The sequence below is a fragment of the Arvicanthis niloticus genome, chromosome 12 (genome assembly GCF_011762505.2).
Source record: "Arvicanthis niloticus isolate mArvNil1 chromosome 12, mArvNil1.pat.X, whole genome shotgun sequence".
Taxonomy (NCBI): domain Eukaryota; kingdom Metazoa; phylum Chordata; class Mammalia; order Rodentia; family Muridae; genus Arvicanthis; species Arvicanthis niloticus.
The window spans coordinates 55,854,704-55,870,635 of record NC_047669.1 but is presented as its reverse complement, the minus strand read 5'-3'; the positions used below and the strand labels follow the sequence as shown (position 1 = coordinate 55,870,635).

At 41.6% G+C, this 15,932-nt stretch overlaps 1 protein-coding gene across 3 annotated transcripts in view; it reads right to left on the bottom strand.

Moving 5' to 3' along the window:
- Robo1 (roundabout guidance receptor 1) overlaps window positions 1-15,932 on the bottom strand; it is a 305,991-nt gene that overhangs the window by 45,064 nt on the left and 244,995 nt on the right. For 2 of the 3 annotated variants that reach the window (XM_076943071.1, XM_076943073.1), the window contains exons 16-17: window positions 11,916-12,113; window positions 6,417-6,459 (exon numbers count right to left, since the gene is read on the bottom strand). In XM_076943071.1, coding sequence (XP_076799186.1) covers window positions 6,417-6,459; window positions 11,916-12,113 — 241 coding nt within the window. Of the gene's footprint in view, window positions 1-6,416; window positions 6,460-7,881; window positions 7,909-11,915; window positions 12,114-15,932 lie in introns of all 3 variants that reach the window. The other variant, XM_076943072.1, reaches the window with a different exon arrangement.

Here is a 15,932-nt window from a genome sequence, read left to right as displayed (position 1 = left end):
ACTACCTGCCTGACTTCATTTTTGATCCATTAAAATTGCTTCATGATCAAACAGAACGCATGCATGTGCTACACGAACAGATCTTCTCATAAAGCATACTTGCACAGTTTTCTCCAAAGCCACGGTGCTTTCAGAGAGAGCGTGGGGTTCTGCGGCATCTTGTACAGCACAGCGTCAGTGTATTAGTATACTGATCTGTAAGCTTGTCAGTCATGGGGATAATGTAAGAATGTCCCGAGTCCTGTGTAGTGGAAAGCTAATGAATAAAATTTGATGAAACAAAGATGTTGACTGTAGTGGGTTTGGCCTAATGCATTTGAGGTATAGAATAGTAAACTCTTTAAGTAAGAATAGATGATAGAGTAATTTATCTAAATTGACAAAACTGATGGACTGGATCTTATAAGCGTATATCATACCTTATAATTTGCATAATTGTTATAATTGTGTTCAATTTATATCTGAGAGGAAAGAGCCTTTTTAATTGGACAAAAGGTGGGGATATAGTGGGTTTGGCTTAATGCTGTTTGTATTATAATGTTAATTTTGGTCCCCCCAAAACTGCCTATGTGAGTGTCTGCATGTAAGGCACTGAGGGGCCCTGCTCCCAGTTGGTTCTGATTGGTAAATTAAGATGCCGGTAGCCAATCTGGGCAAGATAGACAGAGGCAGGACTTTTAGGATTCCTGGGCTTGGGACAGACAGGAAGAAGGAGATCTGCCATGCCAGGACAGAGAGACAGAGAGGAGAGACACCATGACTGAGAAGAGTGGAGGGCGGAGAGGCATGCCGGCATGTGAAGGAGCCAGCAGAGTGCGGCCCCCGTTGGTCATCCCTCTGGGTCCAGGGCAGCCAAGGTGGAACATAGCCTTTAGGAAGTTATAACTCAGGATTATAGGCGGAACAAGGTGGACTATTCATGTGAAGGTTAGGAAGTGGCCCAGCTATTGCACTGATTAAGGCATATCAAAATATAAAGGTTGTGTGTCTGTCTTTCACTCGGGAACGTAAAAGATTGGGGTAGGTAGCAAAACCATCCGCTGCCGGAATTAATCGATAATTTTTACACCAGTTGACTCAAAGAAATATTAGTGTCCTCCCCAGTGCCCGTCCACAACTAATGCTAGTCCACTTTCTCTTTGTGGAGGCGGAGTACACCCAGGAGTGAATGGGTGCCCTAGACTAATGGTGCCAGGGAATCAAAACTGTGGTGCGCATGCTCTTTCAACTCTACTTGGTAATGTAGCACAGAGAGGAAGGGCCTGAGATGTACGGTGCTGTGCTGTACTCACAGTAGAACCGACTGGCACCACAGACTATTCCACGATTGTGTTTTCATCACTAAAGCACAACAAACATACTCACTTAGCTGGGGAGTGTATAGTTACTCAGTTAAAACGAGTATTTACTCCCTGCTTATGACGCGTGAGGCATGGTGCTGAGTTCTTTAAAGGTAGGCACGCAATTTAATCATCACAGTTTTACGGATCCAGGTTGCTAGCATCCACACCTTACAGGAAAGGAAACTGGGACATGGGAGGGAGGTTAGGGGACTTGTCTGCACGGTGAGCGGCAGAGCTGAGATTCACACGTGAGCAATGTCTCCAGCGTCCATGCGCTGATGTGACGTGTTACAAACACACACAGGAACCTGTGGGGATTCCTTGATGTTCCCAAGCACTGCGTAACTGGAACAATGAAAAAAATGTCCCATTGTCTCAATAAAGCTTTAAAAATTGGGCTACTCAATTATTAAAGGTGTCGATAAAAGCATGCTTTGAAGAGCGTTGTTGCTACACCGTTGAAACGTTCAACATTTTATACATAAGCTGTGGCATGGATGTTTGGGGTCTGAAATAGATAGAAGCTACAGGAAATCTGCATCGAGTCGTCTTTATACATTTCTTATTTTCTTTCCCCTGAATGTAAACCTAGAGTGTTGTCACCGTTGAACTTCTGCATTTGGTGTGAGACACAATGGTATGCATGAAGTATACGTCAAGTGGAAAATTCCCAGACTGGCTTGAGTGTTTCAAAAGGAAGAGACAGTGTTTTTATGCTACTGATTCCCTCTGTAAACACGTTTACAGTGAGTGCTCTGATATTATCAGAGGCTTAACGCTTCTTATATAGATGAGTGATTTCCAGCAGGAAGGAAGATGGGCCATCACACCTCGGGCTTCTGCTTAGACTTGTGTTTGGAATGAAAAGTATTCTCAGGGAGAAGGTAAAACATGACTCTTGTCCCATAACAAAGCTTAAGGTGCCAGGTGTGTGTGGCAGACGTCTTGGTAGAAGGGTAAGCACAGATACTGTTAAGGGTGTCAACTGACTTCTGCAACTAACGATTCTGAGGGCTATGCTTATCCGTTTAAATCATGGAACTGACGCGTAAGTTTAGCTGCTCAACAGAAGCAAAGCATATAGTGGCTTAAGGTTAAAAATAACTTTATATGACTTCATATATTAAGAGGATTCATTTGAGTCACAACAAACAAACCAAACAACAAAGGTCCCAAATGTGTTCCAAAGATTACATGCCCGTTGCCTTCAGTTCTGCTTTTTCCGTTACTTCAGATATTCCTATCTCTCACTCCAAGAACACTTATTTGAATTGATAAACCACAACATAAATACCACAGAACCTAAGAGCTGTGGAAAAATTATGCAGAATCCCAGCAGTGAAGGCTGCTAGCCTATCGGCTGTGTCCTTTCCCCACGGACTGGGTGAATGAGTTTCAAAGCCCTAGGTTCCATCTAAGAGTTGCCAAGGTTTTTAAGAGAAGCAAGATGTGGGTTTTATCCACTTCTGTCTGTTTGCCTCTGACAGGAAATGTGGTATTGGCACATTGACCAGGCAAAGCTGACCTTCGAACACGCTCCCTCAGGTTTCCCTCGTGGTTTTTTTTTTTTTTTTTTTTTTTTTTTTTTTTTTTTTTTTTTTTTTTTTCCTGGTTCATGTTGTGGTTTGGAATTTAAGTAGGTTTTCTTGGAAGAGGCAACTGGAATGTTTGAGGCATGAGAAACAAATGGGTAAGAACAGTTATTTCATATTACTATGCCCCATCTGGATTACCACACACTTTGTCCTTTGCATGTAGGGAGCAGATCTCTTGGTTTGACCACCACGGTCATTCTTCTCTAAGGGATAAATAAACCTACTGTGTGAGGAACGCTAACTTTTTTTTTAAAACATAGCCTCTTGTTTAATAAAATAGAAAAAAAATCCACCTCCAAACAACAAACCTTTAAAACAATCAATGACAAAACGGGGCCTCCGGCATTTATTTATCTATCAAGCCACTCATCCTTCTCAAAGTGTATCAGTGACAGCTTTGAAGTACAGTCACTGAATACTCTGATGTCATCCAATAAATCAGCTTGATGACATGAGAAAAATGAATTTTATTGGGCTGGGAAGAGAAACCAGGCAGTAAGGTGTTGTGCAGGCATGAGGAACCAGGTTCAACGCCCAGAATCCATGTAAACAGCTGGGTGTGAACACTTGCTATCCCAGCTCTGGGGAGGAGGAGACAAGCCAGCTCCACTGGCCAGCCAGCTTAGCCTAAATGTTGAGCTTCAGGCATGAAGTCAGTTGTGTACCACCCGATGTGAATGCCGAGAGCACAACGTAGATCCTCTTAAGCTACAGTTTAGTGACACTTGATCTTTCTTTTTCTTTTCTTTTCTTTCTTATATTTTTTTTTTAAATAAGATAGCCAATTTATTTCATGCTTAATTGAGGTAGTTCCATGGTATGTATTTCATCGGGAACAAAAAAAATCAAAAGCAAGGTTGGATAAAGGGATGCCAAGATTGCCAAAGGATGGTTAAGTAGGAAGTCAACTTTGGACTAACCTTATATACTGTACAATGTCATGATCCAGCAGGCATAGCAGACAATGTAATATGGGCTAGCTAACATGGCAATCGTGGGGTTGTTATACTGCCCTTGGATCCAGAAGCCTACTGATACCAGTTTCTTCAACAGTGGAGATATAATCAACACACATCCCAAAGATCATTCTTGACTAAACTGGCAGAGAAGTGGCAAGAGATGTTTTAATGAAACAAGATTAAGTTGGGATTTAAGATTAAGTTCTTGTTTTCTTCTAGAATAAGCGAGGGGTGTGATGGGGGAATCTGGAGTTTGCAGACAAATGATGCTAGTGGAGAGACAAGGGCAAGATGCTCAGTGGATTCAGAGTGTGAAAACATCTGGCTTGAAGGTTTTGGTTGCGGTGTGATGTGCCTAGTGATGTGCCAGGTTCATTAGGATCCAGAATCTGAGATGTACGAAGAAACCCACAGCTGAAGGGAAGGACAAAGAGAACTCAGCAGAGACATTTGATATGGTAACACTTTCTCTGCCCCATCAATACAAAACATACAAACATACACATGCACATACACGCCTGTGCACTCACAGGCACAGACACACAAGCACCACACAGCCATTCCACGGCTAGGAATGATATCTTCCCGATGAACTATTCTCCGTATTCTATTCCCCCCTCCCTCATGATTAGCTCTATGACAATAAAGAGTAGATATTTAAAAGTGTCCATCTTTTTTATTGTTCATCTTGTCCTTCTCACTATACTGTGAAATCCAGGATGGGGATTTTATGCAGTGGCTGCTACTCAGTAGAAGTTTATTCTAGCTAATGAATTGACGTTTAAAATCGTGTAAAAAAAACAAAACAAGACAAAGCAACAAGTGGTCACCCTGAGCTTTAACTGAGACTTCTCCCACTCTTCCGAACCTTTCGACATTATACCAAAAAAAAAAAAAAAAAAGATGATTTCACATGAGTGTGGGAACTAAATCTACTTCATCACTACACATGTGCTTTTAAACATAGACAGTTCTGTCTTCGTTGCTAGTGAATTTCCAAGTAGAGAGTTTGGGAATTTGGCAATTCTTCATTTACAACAGCACCATTTAATGCTACTCAACGCATTTCTGCCCTTGTTTCCCACACAGTGATTTTGTTTCCATAGGTGGCAAACGCTTTAGCAAAGAGATGGGGTTTATGTTTTATTTTTATGCATGTGCATGCAAGCTTGTCCACACATGTTCGTGCACAGGGGCTACTGCCAAGAAAACTGAAGTCTACAGCTTAAGTATATCCACAAAAGGTGGTGGCTAAATAACCAGGCATTCCAGATTTACCTAAGAGGAAATGTTTCTATGTGCCAGAGGCTCATGTGTGAATGCCTGGGCTGTCTGTGACTTACATTGAATTCCCCAGCACACAAAAGTACGCTGTGGTTTAATTGGTGAATCTAGTGGACTTTTTTTTTTTTTTTTTTTTTAAATGTCGACTTCTTAGCTTTGGCAGTGATTTGGAGGCTGGCTTTGTTTCACAGGTATGAAAACAAGAAGTTACTAGTATCCTGGAACGAAGAGATTAGTGCCTATTGCACAGCCTCGGCCAGAGGTAGGAAACCTTCTTTCAAATCTCTCTTTGTTACACAGCAAGTTCAGTAATGTTCCTATCAGCCGCTCCTTAGCTTCAGGAATAACACCATATTCTGGTAGTTAAACACATTCTTCCTATCTACGCTCAAAGGCACTCAGCAAGTTAAACAAATTTGAATTATAATATAGTTTCTGCTGGACGGGTTTTTAAAATTTTCTTTTCTTTCTTTCTTTCTTTCTTTCTTTCTTTTTTTATCACCTTAATGTTACTGGGATTTTTGTGGGGTGGGGTGGGAGGTGGGGGGTGGTGGTGAAAAAAGTCACCTTATTGTGGAAAATCCTCAAGCCTGTGATCTATGCCCTGCTTCAGCCCCTTTAAGCATTCTGCCACCTTGATTTGTGATTTCTCTGTGAATACATTACAACTCACTGAATAATAATCACTAAAAAAACCCCTAAATGTGGGATTGAGGTTCATTTTAATTAGAGGTGAAAACGTCTCTTTGTTAACAAGCTACCTAGATTTCTTCCTTCAAATGTACTTCTCCCTCCATGTGGATGTGAATTATGAATTATGTGAATTATTCCTGCTGAGAACAAACATCACCCACAACTTCCGAGCAACTGCCCCCGTTCAGCAGGTTTTCAAGGGAACACCTTTCTTTGATAGTGTCTGTTCACCAGCTATGTTTCTTAATCTTCCTAAGTGCCAAGGCTTAGTCACTGAACTCCTTTTAATCATCTGCTAAATCAGCAAGTCTGCTTTTCCTGGGTAGACTGCTCCCTCTCGTGGTCAAGAACAGAAATGCAACCCATTCATACAATAAACTGCAAAAATTCCTTGGTCAACAGCTGAAGGGAGAGATCACTTCAAAGTAAATGAATAAATTCAACACGGAAGTTTAACCTTTTAACAAAGGAAGCAATGTCAAAGACAAAGGAAAAATAACTGGAATACCCCTTTGGATTTAAAAAGCAAGCAGGATAATTACCTCCCTCCACTGCTGACGGCTTCGCCTCCTCTTTGATAAGTTACTAGAAATTATTTTAAAAAAAAAGAGAGAGAAAGAGAAAAATTAATAGACATGTTTATATAGCAGAAGCCATTAAATTCATGATCATCTTTCTAAATGTCATTCAATCTCTCTTCCTACCTAGAAGCTTTATTTAAAAACCACTGTAAGATGTTGCACATTTTTGCTCCATCTAGGAATATTTCAGAAGATAATTTTTTTTAGACAAACTATATATTGTTTTTAATTTCTTAGTGTCTCATTATGATTGCAAGGAGCAAAATTAAAAACTCCAGGACACTGTTACTAAGCACAACTCATTCTGATGTGTACACCGCCATCCAGATGGATTTGTTCAGACTTTTTTCACAAGATTAGATAGTTCTATGATTTCTGTATGTATTTTAAATTTGGGGGGAAAGAGACATGGATAGATTGTCTTCCCAGAAGAAAACACAGAAGTAAAACAAAGACACACGCTCAAAAAAAAAAAAAAAAAAACCTCTTTCCACACACAAAGACATATGCCAACTTTCGACAACTAATGTGACCTGTTTTTATATGTGGCTTATGAAAACCCTTGGACGTTATGTTTTTATCAGACGTTATATCTCCAATCACACATGAATGAAAAAAAATCTTAATTTTTATTTTGGCCAGAACAAAAACCAATTTATAAATAGTTAGGCAAGGAGTTAAGAAGCTTAGCTTTCCTGTAAATACAGACACATTTTCTAAGGAGAAATGTGTTTTTAAAAGCTGCCAAGTTTCTGCTACTTAGAAAAACTCTAAACTGGAAGTCTGCTAGGGAGAGATAACTGTGCCCAGGGACCCCAATAACTGGATTAAAACTGAGGACACATAACTACAGGGACATCTTTGACTGCAGGTGATGGGAAAGGAACATCCATTCTGAAAGACACAGAATGGAAACAAGATGAAGACTCTGACTTGTTGAAAATGAGGTTTCATCTCTCACATGGGATGGCGATTTGGGGGTACCTCCAAGAATACTAATTCTACAGACAGAGAGTTCCGAAGGAGAGAAACTGTTCTGCTGCTGCTGGAGGTTTGAGGCAAGGGGAGATGGATGCACTGCCCGGTGTGATTTAATCAGTCAGATGATTAGCGCATTCAGTCATGCTGGGGGAGTGGGGTAGGAAAGGTGTGCTTGCTTAACAGAGACCCATGCACACAGGACTAAGACGTGATGTGGCATGCAGAATGCGGACCTGCATTCGGTAGGCGAAAAAGCAGCACCAACTATGTCTACTCCAAATGCATGCCCGGCAGGAGGGAAGGAAATCGAAATCGTGTATTCTACTATGTGAGTGAGTCCTTCCCCCTGAGTTCCAGCTCAGAATGAACAGGAACCAGAAACACAACAAGCACCACACATGCCAAACTAACAAACGGAAGAAAGAGGTTAAGTGGATATAGATACCTGTTGGTGTGAAGGTAAAGGACGGGACTGAAAAATCAAAACAAAATATAAACGAGTTATTAAGCTGAAGAGAGAAGGGGGAACATATCACATTAGTATAAATCAAGCAGACAGCTGAACATAAAACGAGTGTAAATAACCAAGCCGGTAGGTCTGACACTCTGATATATGAACAACACCAATCTGAAGTCTTAAAAAAAAAAAATGAAGCTTGTCTCTACAGGTACCATTCTGAAGTGTCTGACATTCTCGCACTCGCAGGAGGGGGACTGTCTGGGTTAGCCCGCGAATGACCTCGCATTTAGTAACACAGCGTCTGCCCACGGCTTTAGAGCAAACAGAGAACCTCTGCTCTTAATCATTTCTGAACACAGGGTGATGGATTCTTAAACAAGTATTATCAGGGCCGTGCTGGGATCTTATCTAGACATCTAAAAGTAAATGCTCATTAAGTGGAGAAATAGCAGCGGCGAAGTGTTCGTTACTGGAAAGGAGAGAGGGAGGGGAAGAAAGGAGAGAGAGAGAGAGAGAGAGAGAGAGAGAGAGAGAGAGAGAGAGAATGAATATGAATATCATAAAACCATACTGCTTTCTTTACTGATGAGAAATGCTCAGCACCACAGAAACAGATTAACTTGTTTCCTTGTTTTTGTTATCATCATAAAATTTGTGAATGGATAGGAAAAGTTGTGGAGCTAAAACTCTAATTTCTTTGCCAAACTTTGCATGCAGAAGCTTTTTCTAGGAGCAGAGAGAACATTTCTCTCTCTCTCTCTCTCTCTCTCTCTCTCTCTCTCTCTCTCTCTCTCTCTCCCTCCCTCCCTCCCTCCCTTCATTTCTCCCTCCCTCCTCTCTCTCTCTCTCTCTCTCTCTCTCTCTCTCTCTCTCTCTCTCTTTCTTTCTTTCTTTCTTTCCACCATCCTAGAAGCTGAACAAAAGAACAATAACACCCCTCTGAGAACCTTCACTCCCTCTGCAGTTATAAATCTTAATCTAATCAATAATGCCTGAAATTGAACTGCAGACCTCAAAAGTAGCTGTCTGGCCTCCCTTCCTCTCCCCCTCCCCCGTCACCTCACTTTGCTGGGTGTGGGACAACGACACAGCAATTTCCATGTCATTTCATTGAGGGAGGAGACTGAATGGTTTTCCAGTCTCTTCCCTTCAGTTTGAAGGTAATACAGTCCTAATACAGAAAGCATCCGCATCCCATTCCTTCCTTTCAGGTTAAAGCTTGCCTTTCACAAATCTTTAGGGCAAAGAAAACTGGGAAGCTGATTATTTATCATGTATGAAAAAACGCTGAAGTGTAGTCTTCATCCACACATCAGTAGGATATTGATGGTGGGATCGGAGCTTTAGTGGGAACGTGCTGGGAGCATCTTTGCTTCTTTCCAAATCGCTCCATACTTCATACGTGGAAGAGCAGCACCCGAACCCTCAGCGCATGCTCAGTTCATCCACTGGCCTTCACATCCACGCAGGCCCACCTTAAGAATTCTATTGTGTTTTCTTTTCCCCTTAGATCTCTTTAAAGTTAATATAATTTAGCCGCATAAAAACAAAACAAAGCAAACCAAAAAATCCCTCTCATAGTGACAAGTCCTCATAAAACACACAAAAAAAGAGGTGCATTTGAAACTCAATCTATTCAAGTAAGAATGGAATGTGGGAACATTAATTTGTGATTACAAGGACAAGGGAAAATAGAAAACAGGTCCTTCTGCTCACCCTAATTTGTGAAGGTAAAGGATAAGTGAAGAAAGGCCAGTACTAAGTGGAATTTTATCCACTGAAACCTAACTTCATCCTCAAACCCTCTAAGAACACTCTGTATGCCTATTGATGTTGAATATCCATGCAGGTGGATACAGACAGGTACTCAGGGTTCCTGCACATCACACCTTGGTGAGACACAGTGAGACCACATCAAAAAATGCCCACTACCAAAGTCACACTGTGGCTGGCCATTGTATAGGCAAATGCACATTTTGCACTGATCTCTTTAAAATATGCCATATCTTCTCTTATAAAAATCTCTGGCATCTTTTTTTTTTTTTTTTTTTTTTGGCATAGGCAATTTAAGGTAACACAAGATACTTTTTAAAAACGCACAGAGAAAGAATTGCAAAGGGGGAACAATGCCAAAGCGAGGCCAGCAGAATCAAGGGCTCACTAAATGACATTTGTCATTATGTTTCCCGATTTCTGCCTCAACAGAAGCTAATTGAGAAGACAATGGTTATTAGTTGGATAGCTCTGGGGAGGGCACATAGGTGTTTTACTGGCATGCTCAAAGGACATTAGTGAAGGAAAAGAATGCTTTAAGGACTAGGAGAGTTTTGTGTCTTCAGATCTCAAGACAACAGAGAGTGGTTAACCTGCTACAATTACATAGCGAAGACACGTCCCTGTAATAGGAAATACTGGAGTTCAGGATCTCGATAATCACCCAGTCAAGGTGTTGATAGAAGTCCTTCGAACGGAAAATACAAGGAACTCTGAATTTAACTATTACTCATGTTTCTTAACTCAAATCATATTTTAAAAACAGACTCCAAGAGCAGCTTCCTCCTTCCCCAGCTGCCCACCCACTACAAACTTCTCTATACTGATCTGGAGTCAGAGGTTCATATGGTCAACGTGTGGGCTGTCATTGTTCCACTTTGTGTACACAATGTGCCACACTGTCTTTGTGGTGGCCCTAAGCCCTTTGTTGTTTCACAGGCCGGGACACTGACAGAATACATGTCTGGAAAACAAAAAGTACTGGTGACAACGCCTAGGGACATTTAAATATGGAGAGGAGGCTGCAGAGCCCATCAGGGATTCATTTTCACAGGACTGATGACAATCTGGCTCAGTTCGTTTGTCAAGCACTTCTGTAAGCAAGAGCACAGTTTAGCTTGCTGACCTGGAATCCTGTCTAACTGTGTAAGAGGTATTTGAGTTCCACTTTGCACTGATAGTACTGACTTAGACACACAATTACTTAGACAGCACTTTGCCAGGACATGTAGAAAGTGTTTGCCTAGGAAACATGGCGAGATTCGAAAGGAGGTAATGATTGGTCAAGGGACATCCTTATTAACAATCGTCACAAACCGCTTTGCAGCAGTATAAACTGCTTATATCAGGGTGATATATGGCCCCTATACTTAGAGTGAATCATAACGTTACCACCTAAATCATGATTTTTTTTTAGAACAAAAAAAGTGTTATTATGAATAAGGATAGAAAGGGGGGGGGGGTGTTATCCGCTAAACACTGACTTGTAGCTATTATAGCCCCAAGTTAATGGATACATGGGAGTGAAGCAGCGGCAAGAACCAACTCAGAGAATAAAAATGAAACATCAGCAGTCTCCAAGATCTGAGGGTCTGCTGCAAAGGGGTCTTTGAACCTCTCAGTCTATGTAGCCCATCCTCAAAGCTTTTGATTATAGTAAACAGTGCATTCTAAACTCATGTAGAGATTTTAACAAAAATCATTAGTTAAGCGTATATAAATATTCAACTCCACAACGTTAAATCTATGAGTGATAGCTAAGCCTCCTCAGTCTCCTACTTAAAGCACCCCGCACAGGCATCATTTTTATGCACTAAGGGCAATTATTATATGTAAGTGGCAGTAATGGCTTATCCACAAGAACCAAACTAAAGCAAACTAACACCACCACCACCACCACCACCACCCCAAGCAACACCACCAAAAAAACTGATCCTGAATTTAAAGCCTGGGTTTCTAATTCCTATGACGGGCGATTTCAAATTTCCTGCAAGAACCTAAAATAAAATATCTGCCTGAAAGAAATAGGACAAAGTCTAGACCTTTAAAAAAAATACCTAAGCAGTGGGTTCTGAGAGGCTGGCATTTCTATTTGCAATCCTGCAAGCCAGGCAAGTTCCTATGTGGACAGTGGAACAATAACAGCAGGACCGAGAACCTTCATTTACTAAAGCCATTTAAAGAAGGCTGTGTGACATAAGTAGCATATTATCAGTTTGAAATAAAAGGGCTTATGGCTGCCACACCTTTCCTGATACCCGCGTATGTGCTGGTCAGCCCATTTCTCTTCTTTCGGTGTCTGTAGAGCCAGATGCTGAAGACCATGAGGATAATCCAACAGGCTGCCCCGATGCCCGCAATGAATGCTGGCTGCTTCACCACATCTGAGATCTGCTGGGCCAGGCTTACTTGGTCCTCGGGAGACACGGGGTTTCCATGAGAATCTGAAAGGCCATTTCCAAATTAATAAGGGTCAAAAAAAACCTCAACATGGCAAGACTACCCATGGATGCAGCATAAATGTCTCTTGTTTTATCTGTTTACCACTTGGACAATCATTTCTCCTTTGCCTCAGCCATCACAGGGAAGTTCGTGAAATTTTTCGAGGAAAAAAAAATTATATTTTTTCCCTACATTTTCATTCCAAACAAGTAAGTCATACTTTCAGACACACACTTAAAGACAAATGCGTACTGTCCGTTTATTATAGAAAACTCTGTGTGGGTGTTTCGAGTGGGTTTCATAGGACAAAACTAACTAGAGATACCAACGTACCCGCTAAAACATGAAGTAATTTAATGCGCTCATATAAACAAGGGGTGTAGAATGCGCAAACGTAGAAAAGAAAAACTTTTCTCACACTTCTATAGGAACTCTCAAATATTTATTCCAAAAATCATAAACGTGGGTCAGGCATAGTGACATGTACCTTTAGTCCCAGTACCTACGAGACAGAGGCAGGTGGATTTCTGTGAGACTGAGACCTGCCCAGCCAGTTACATAGGGAACCTCTGTCTTAAAAATGATGTGTGCAGTGTGCGGTGGGGAGTGGAGTGGTGGGGACTAGAACTAAAATTTTACTTTTTCTGTAAGTAGATATTGAACACACACACACACACACACACACACACACACACACACACACACACAGACACACACACTCATTCCCTTCCTACAGCTATTTGACAGGATCCTTAACTGTCATAGTGACACAGTATTTGAACGATATTCAGAAAGAATTGTAAGGAGGCCACTATAACACTGTCAAAAATTAGCATCGCAAGAACTGTGACTAATCTTTCTCTTAAAATAATGACGATGGTCAGCACTGGATATAAGAGAATATTAAATATTTAAAAGAATCATCAAGTGTTATGAACAGCCATAAAGAACTCATATTTTCTGCTAAGACATTTCGATTCAAAAATTAAAAATTGATAAAATATATGGGCAGTAAAACTTACTTACAACACATTTGTTTTAAGCCTATGGTAATGTCTCTGAAGCCTGTGGTTCTTAGTTCAGGTCCCACAGAGCAAGACTCTTGCAGGAAACCGAGGCTGTTCCTCTACCCTCAAGGCAGCCCATTTTGTTGGCCCCGACTGAGGCCCAGCTTGACCCTGCGCGATGAGCCTATTCCCCACTCATGGCCGTGGGTTTAACACTCCTTCCCCACAGTATCTGGTGAAACTAGAATGCTTAGCCATTTTATTACGGTTGGTGCATCTTGATTATTATTAAATCATTTGGAAAAAAGTAAAATCGCTATCCTGAACTCTTGTAGTTTTATGTCGGTTTGGATCTGTTTCCCCTTTTTATCGATTAATTTTGTTATTTGATATACACAGTATATTGTGATGTTTCTCTCCTGACCTTAGTTTAGTCTCCTTCCTATTCCCTCATTGCTACCATTTCCTTTCTCAGATCTTTTGCTTTGTGACCCACTGAACTTAAAAAGTGCCATCTGTAATGACCACTGGACTGGAACTATCCCACGGAGTCTGGCCCAGCCATCAGTGGGCACACAATAAAGGGACTGGTTCCATCTTGTTCTAACCCTGTTAGCAGCAAACTGAACAGACCACACTGACTCCTTTTTCCTGTTGTGAGGAAGTCAGACCCACCTTCTAGGAACCGTTCATCTTTTGTAAGAATGTATGTGCATCCATGTGCATCCAAATTTGTGTGCAAATGTAAATGCGTGTGCACACGTGGGTGTGTAGGTCTGTGCATACACATATGGAGGTCAGAATTCGGCACTGAATGTTTTCAACTGCTTTCCACGTTAGTTTTTGAGAGTGGGTCCTTCACTGAATCTAGAGCTCATTATTTCAGCCAATCTGGCTGTCAGTGAGTGACAGGCATCTCTGCTTTTCCCCGCCCCTCCAGTGCTGGGATTTGGGAAGTAAACCACTATACCTGGGTACCAGGGATTCCAGTTTGGAGCCTCACACTCGGCACTGCAAGCACAGATCCATCTCGGTGGTTCTGTCCTTCGGTTATGTCCCAGTCTTGAGGATGGACAACCCAGAAGTGCATCTCATATACTTGTGTCCTTGTGACCAGCTTTGTATGGGACATAGAAGTTCAACCTACTTCACCGACTCTACTTGCCCTCTACGGATTGTGCCCATTTACGGCTGTGACAGCTTCTTAGTGAGAGAGCCACACGACGGAGTCCACCACGAGCTCCTCTCAGATCAATTAAAGGCCCTGGGGGAAACCTCCATGTACTAACAAAGATTGCACTCCACAGGCCCTCTCTCTATAGTCACAACTTCAGGATGAATGAGTTTCTCCTATTGCCCATGGACACGTGTCTGGACACCCTTCTTTGCAAACCCATGTGTAATAAACTGCTTCTGCTACATCACATCTTTGGTCCCACTGCCTCCTTCCTGTCTCTCCGGAGACGCACATGTCCCACCCTGATTCATCCTGGTCAAAGGTGTCCTAGAGAGGAGCCATGTAGTCAGATTGCATACAAACTTCAGAGTATATGACAGGTTCAGTTCTCTGTGACAAGGACATCAGAGCATGATGTTTAGGCAGGCATATAAATACCCACAAGTAGATGGTTAGAGCCCTGCAAGGGAGGGCTGGTTTAGAGTCACTCCATAGAAAGAGTACTCAAACCCAAATCAGAGACTTACAGAATTTCTGCTAATACAATCTGCTTTGCAAGAGCAGAATTTGACAGTTCCTAAGCATGTTCCTGCCCCTACCCCGGAAAAATAGTTGATACAACCAACTCTACCTATACAACATTTCTTAACTTAAATATTGCTTTGGTTTATCAAATGATACTGCCCCTCGACAAGACAATTGGTAGAAAAATGAGTGGCTTTCAGTGTGTACTGAGACTGCCTAAGGAATACAGTACTTCTCTCCATGTGAAATGTCTAAATACCTCTTCATGCTCTGTGTGTGCATGCACGTGTGTGTGTGCATGTGTGTGCACGTGTATGTGCATGTGTTCATGTGCATATGAATGCATATGTGTGCACGTATGTGTGAGTGTGTGAATGTGTGCACATGTACGTGTGTGTATGTGTTTGTGTGTGTATGTGTGTGTGTGTGTGTGTGTGTGTGTGTGCAACAGGCACCTTTTCCTTGACCAAAACTCCCAATTTCATCCTACAGAAGGTCAAGGCTGAAAAACTCCATCTTCACAGGCAGTCACAGGCTTTCAACTGTTTGTTGACTGAAAGTGTTATTTCCTGGCCCAGACCCTTTTATCTCTGGTTGGCCCAAGAGCATTTCATCCTCTCAACGTTCACCAGGCGGACCTATTCTTTTCGTTCTTAATTCATCCTTTGTATCTGCTAGGTTTATAGATTTCATGGCTGTTTGTGCAAGGGCAAATTGGGTAGTTTTAGATTTTATAGAAACGGGCATGGGAGGTTCCAACGCAAGTCACCAGACGGGCTTAACAGAATAAAGTGTAGTGTGACTAATGAATTAAAATGGCCACTCAGTGTCTCAGGCTTTCTCTCATTGCAGCTGAGACTATCTGAAAATATGGGAAACTGGAACCCATTTATAATTCCAAAAAAGCCAATTTGACTCTTAAATCTATTTCGATACAAATCTTAATAAAGTTACTCATAGTCTCTTTTGCCAATTCATCTTCCAAAATGATAGGATGAAAAGGCAGTGTGCTATAAAAGCCAACAGTGCCAACGGGATCCTGGCAACATAACTTACAATGCTAAAAACAGATATTGCCATTGCCCAAAAGTGGATAAATGCGTGTGTGTGTC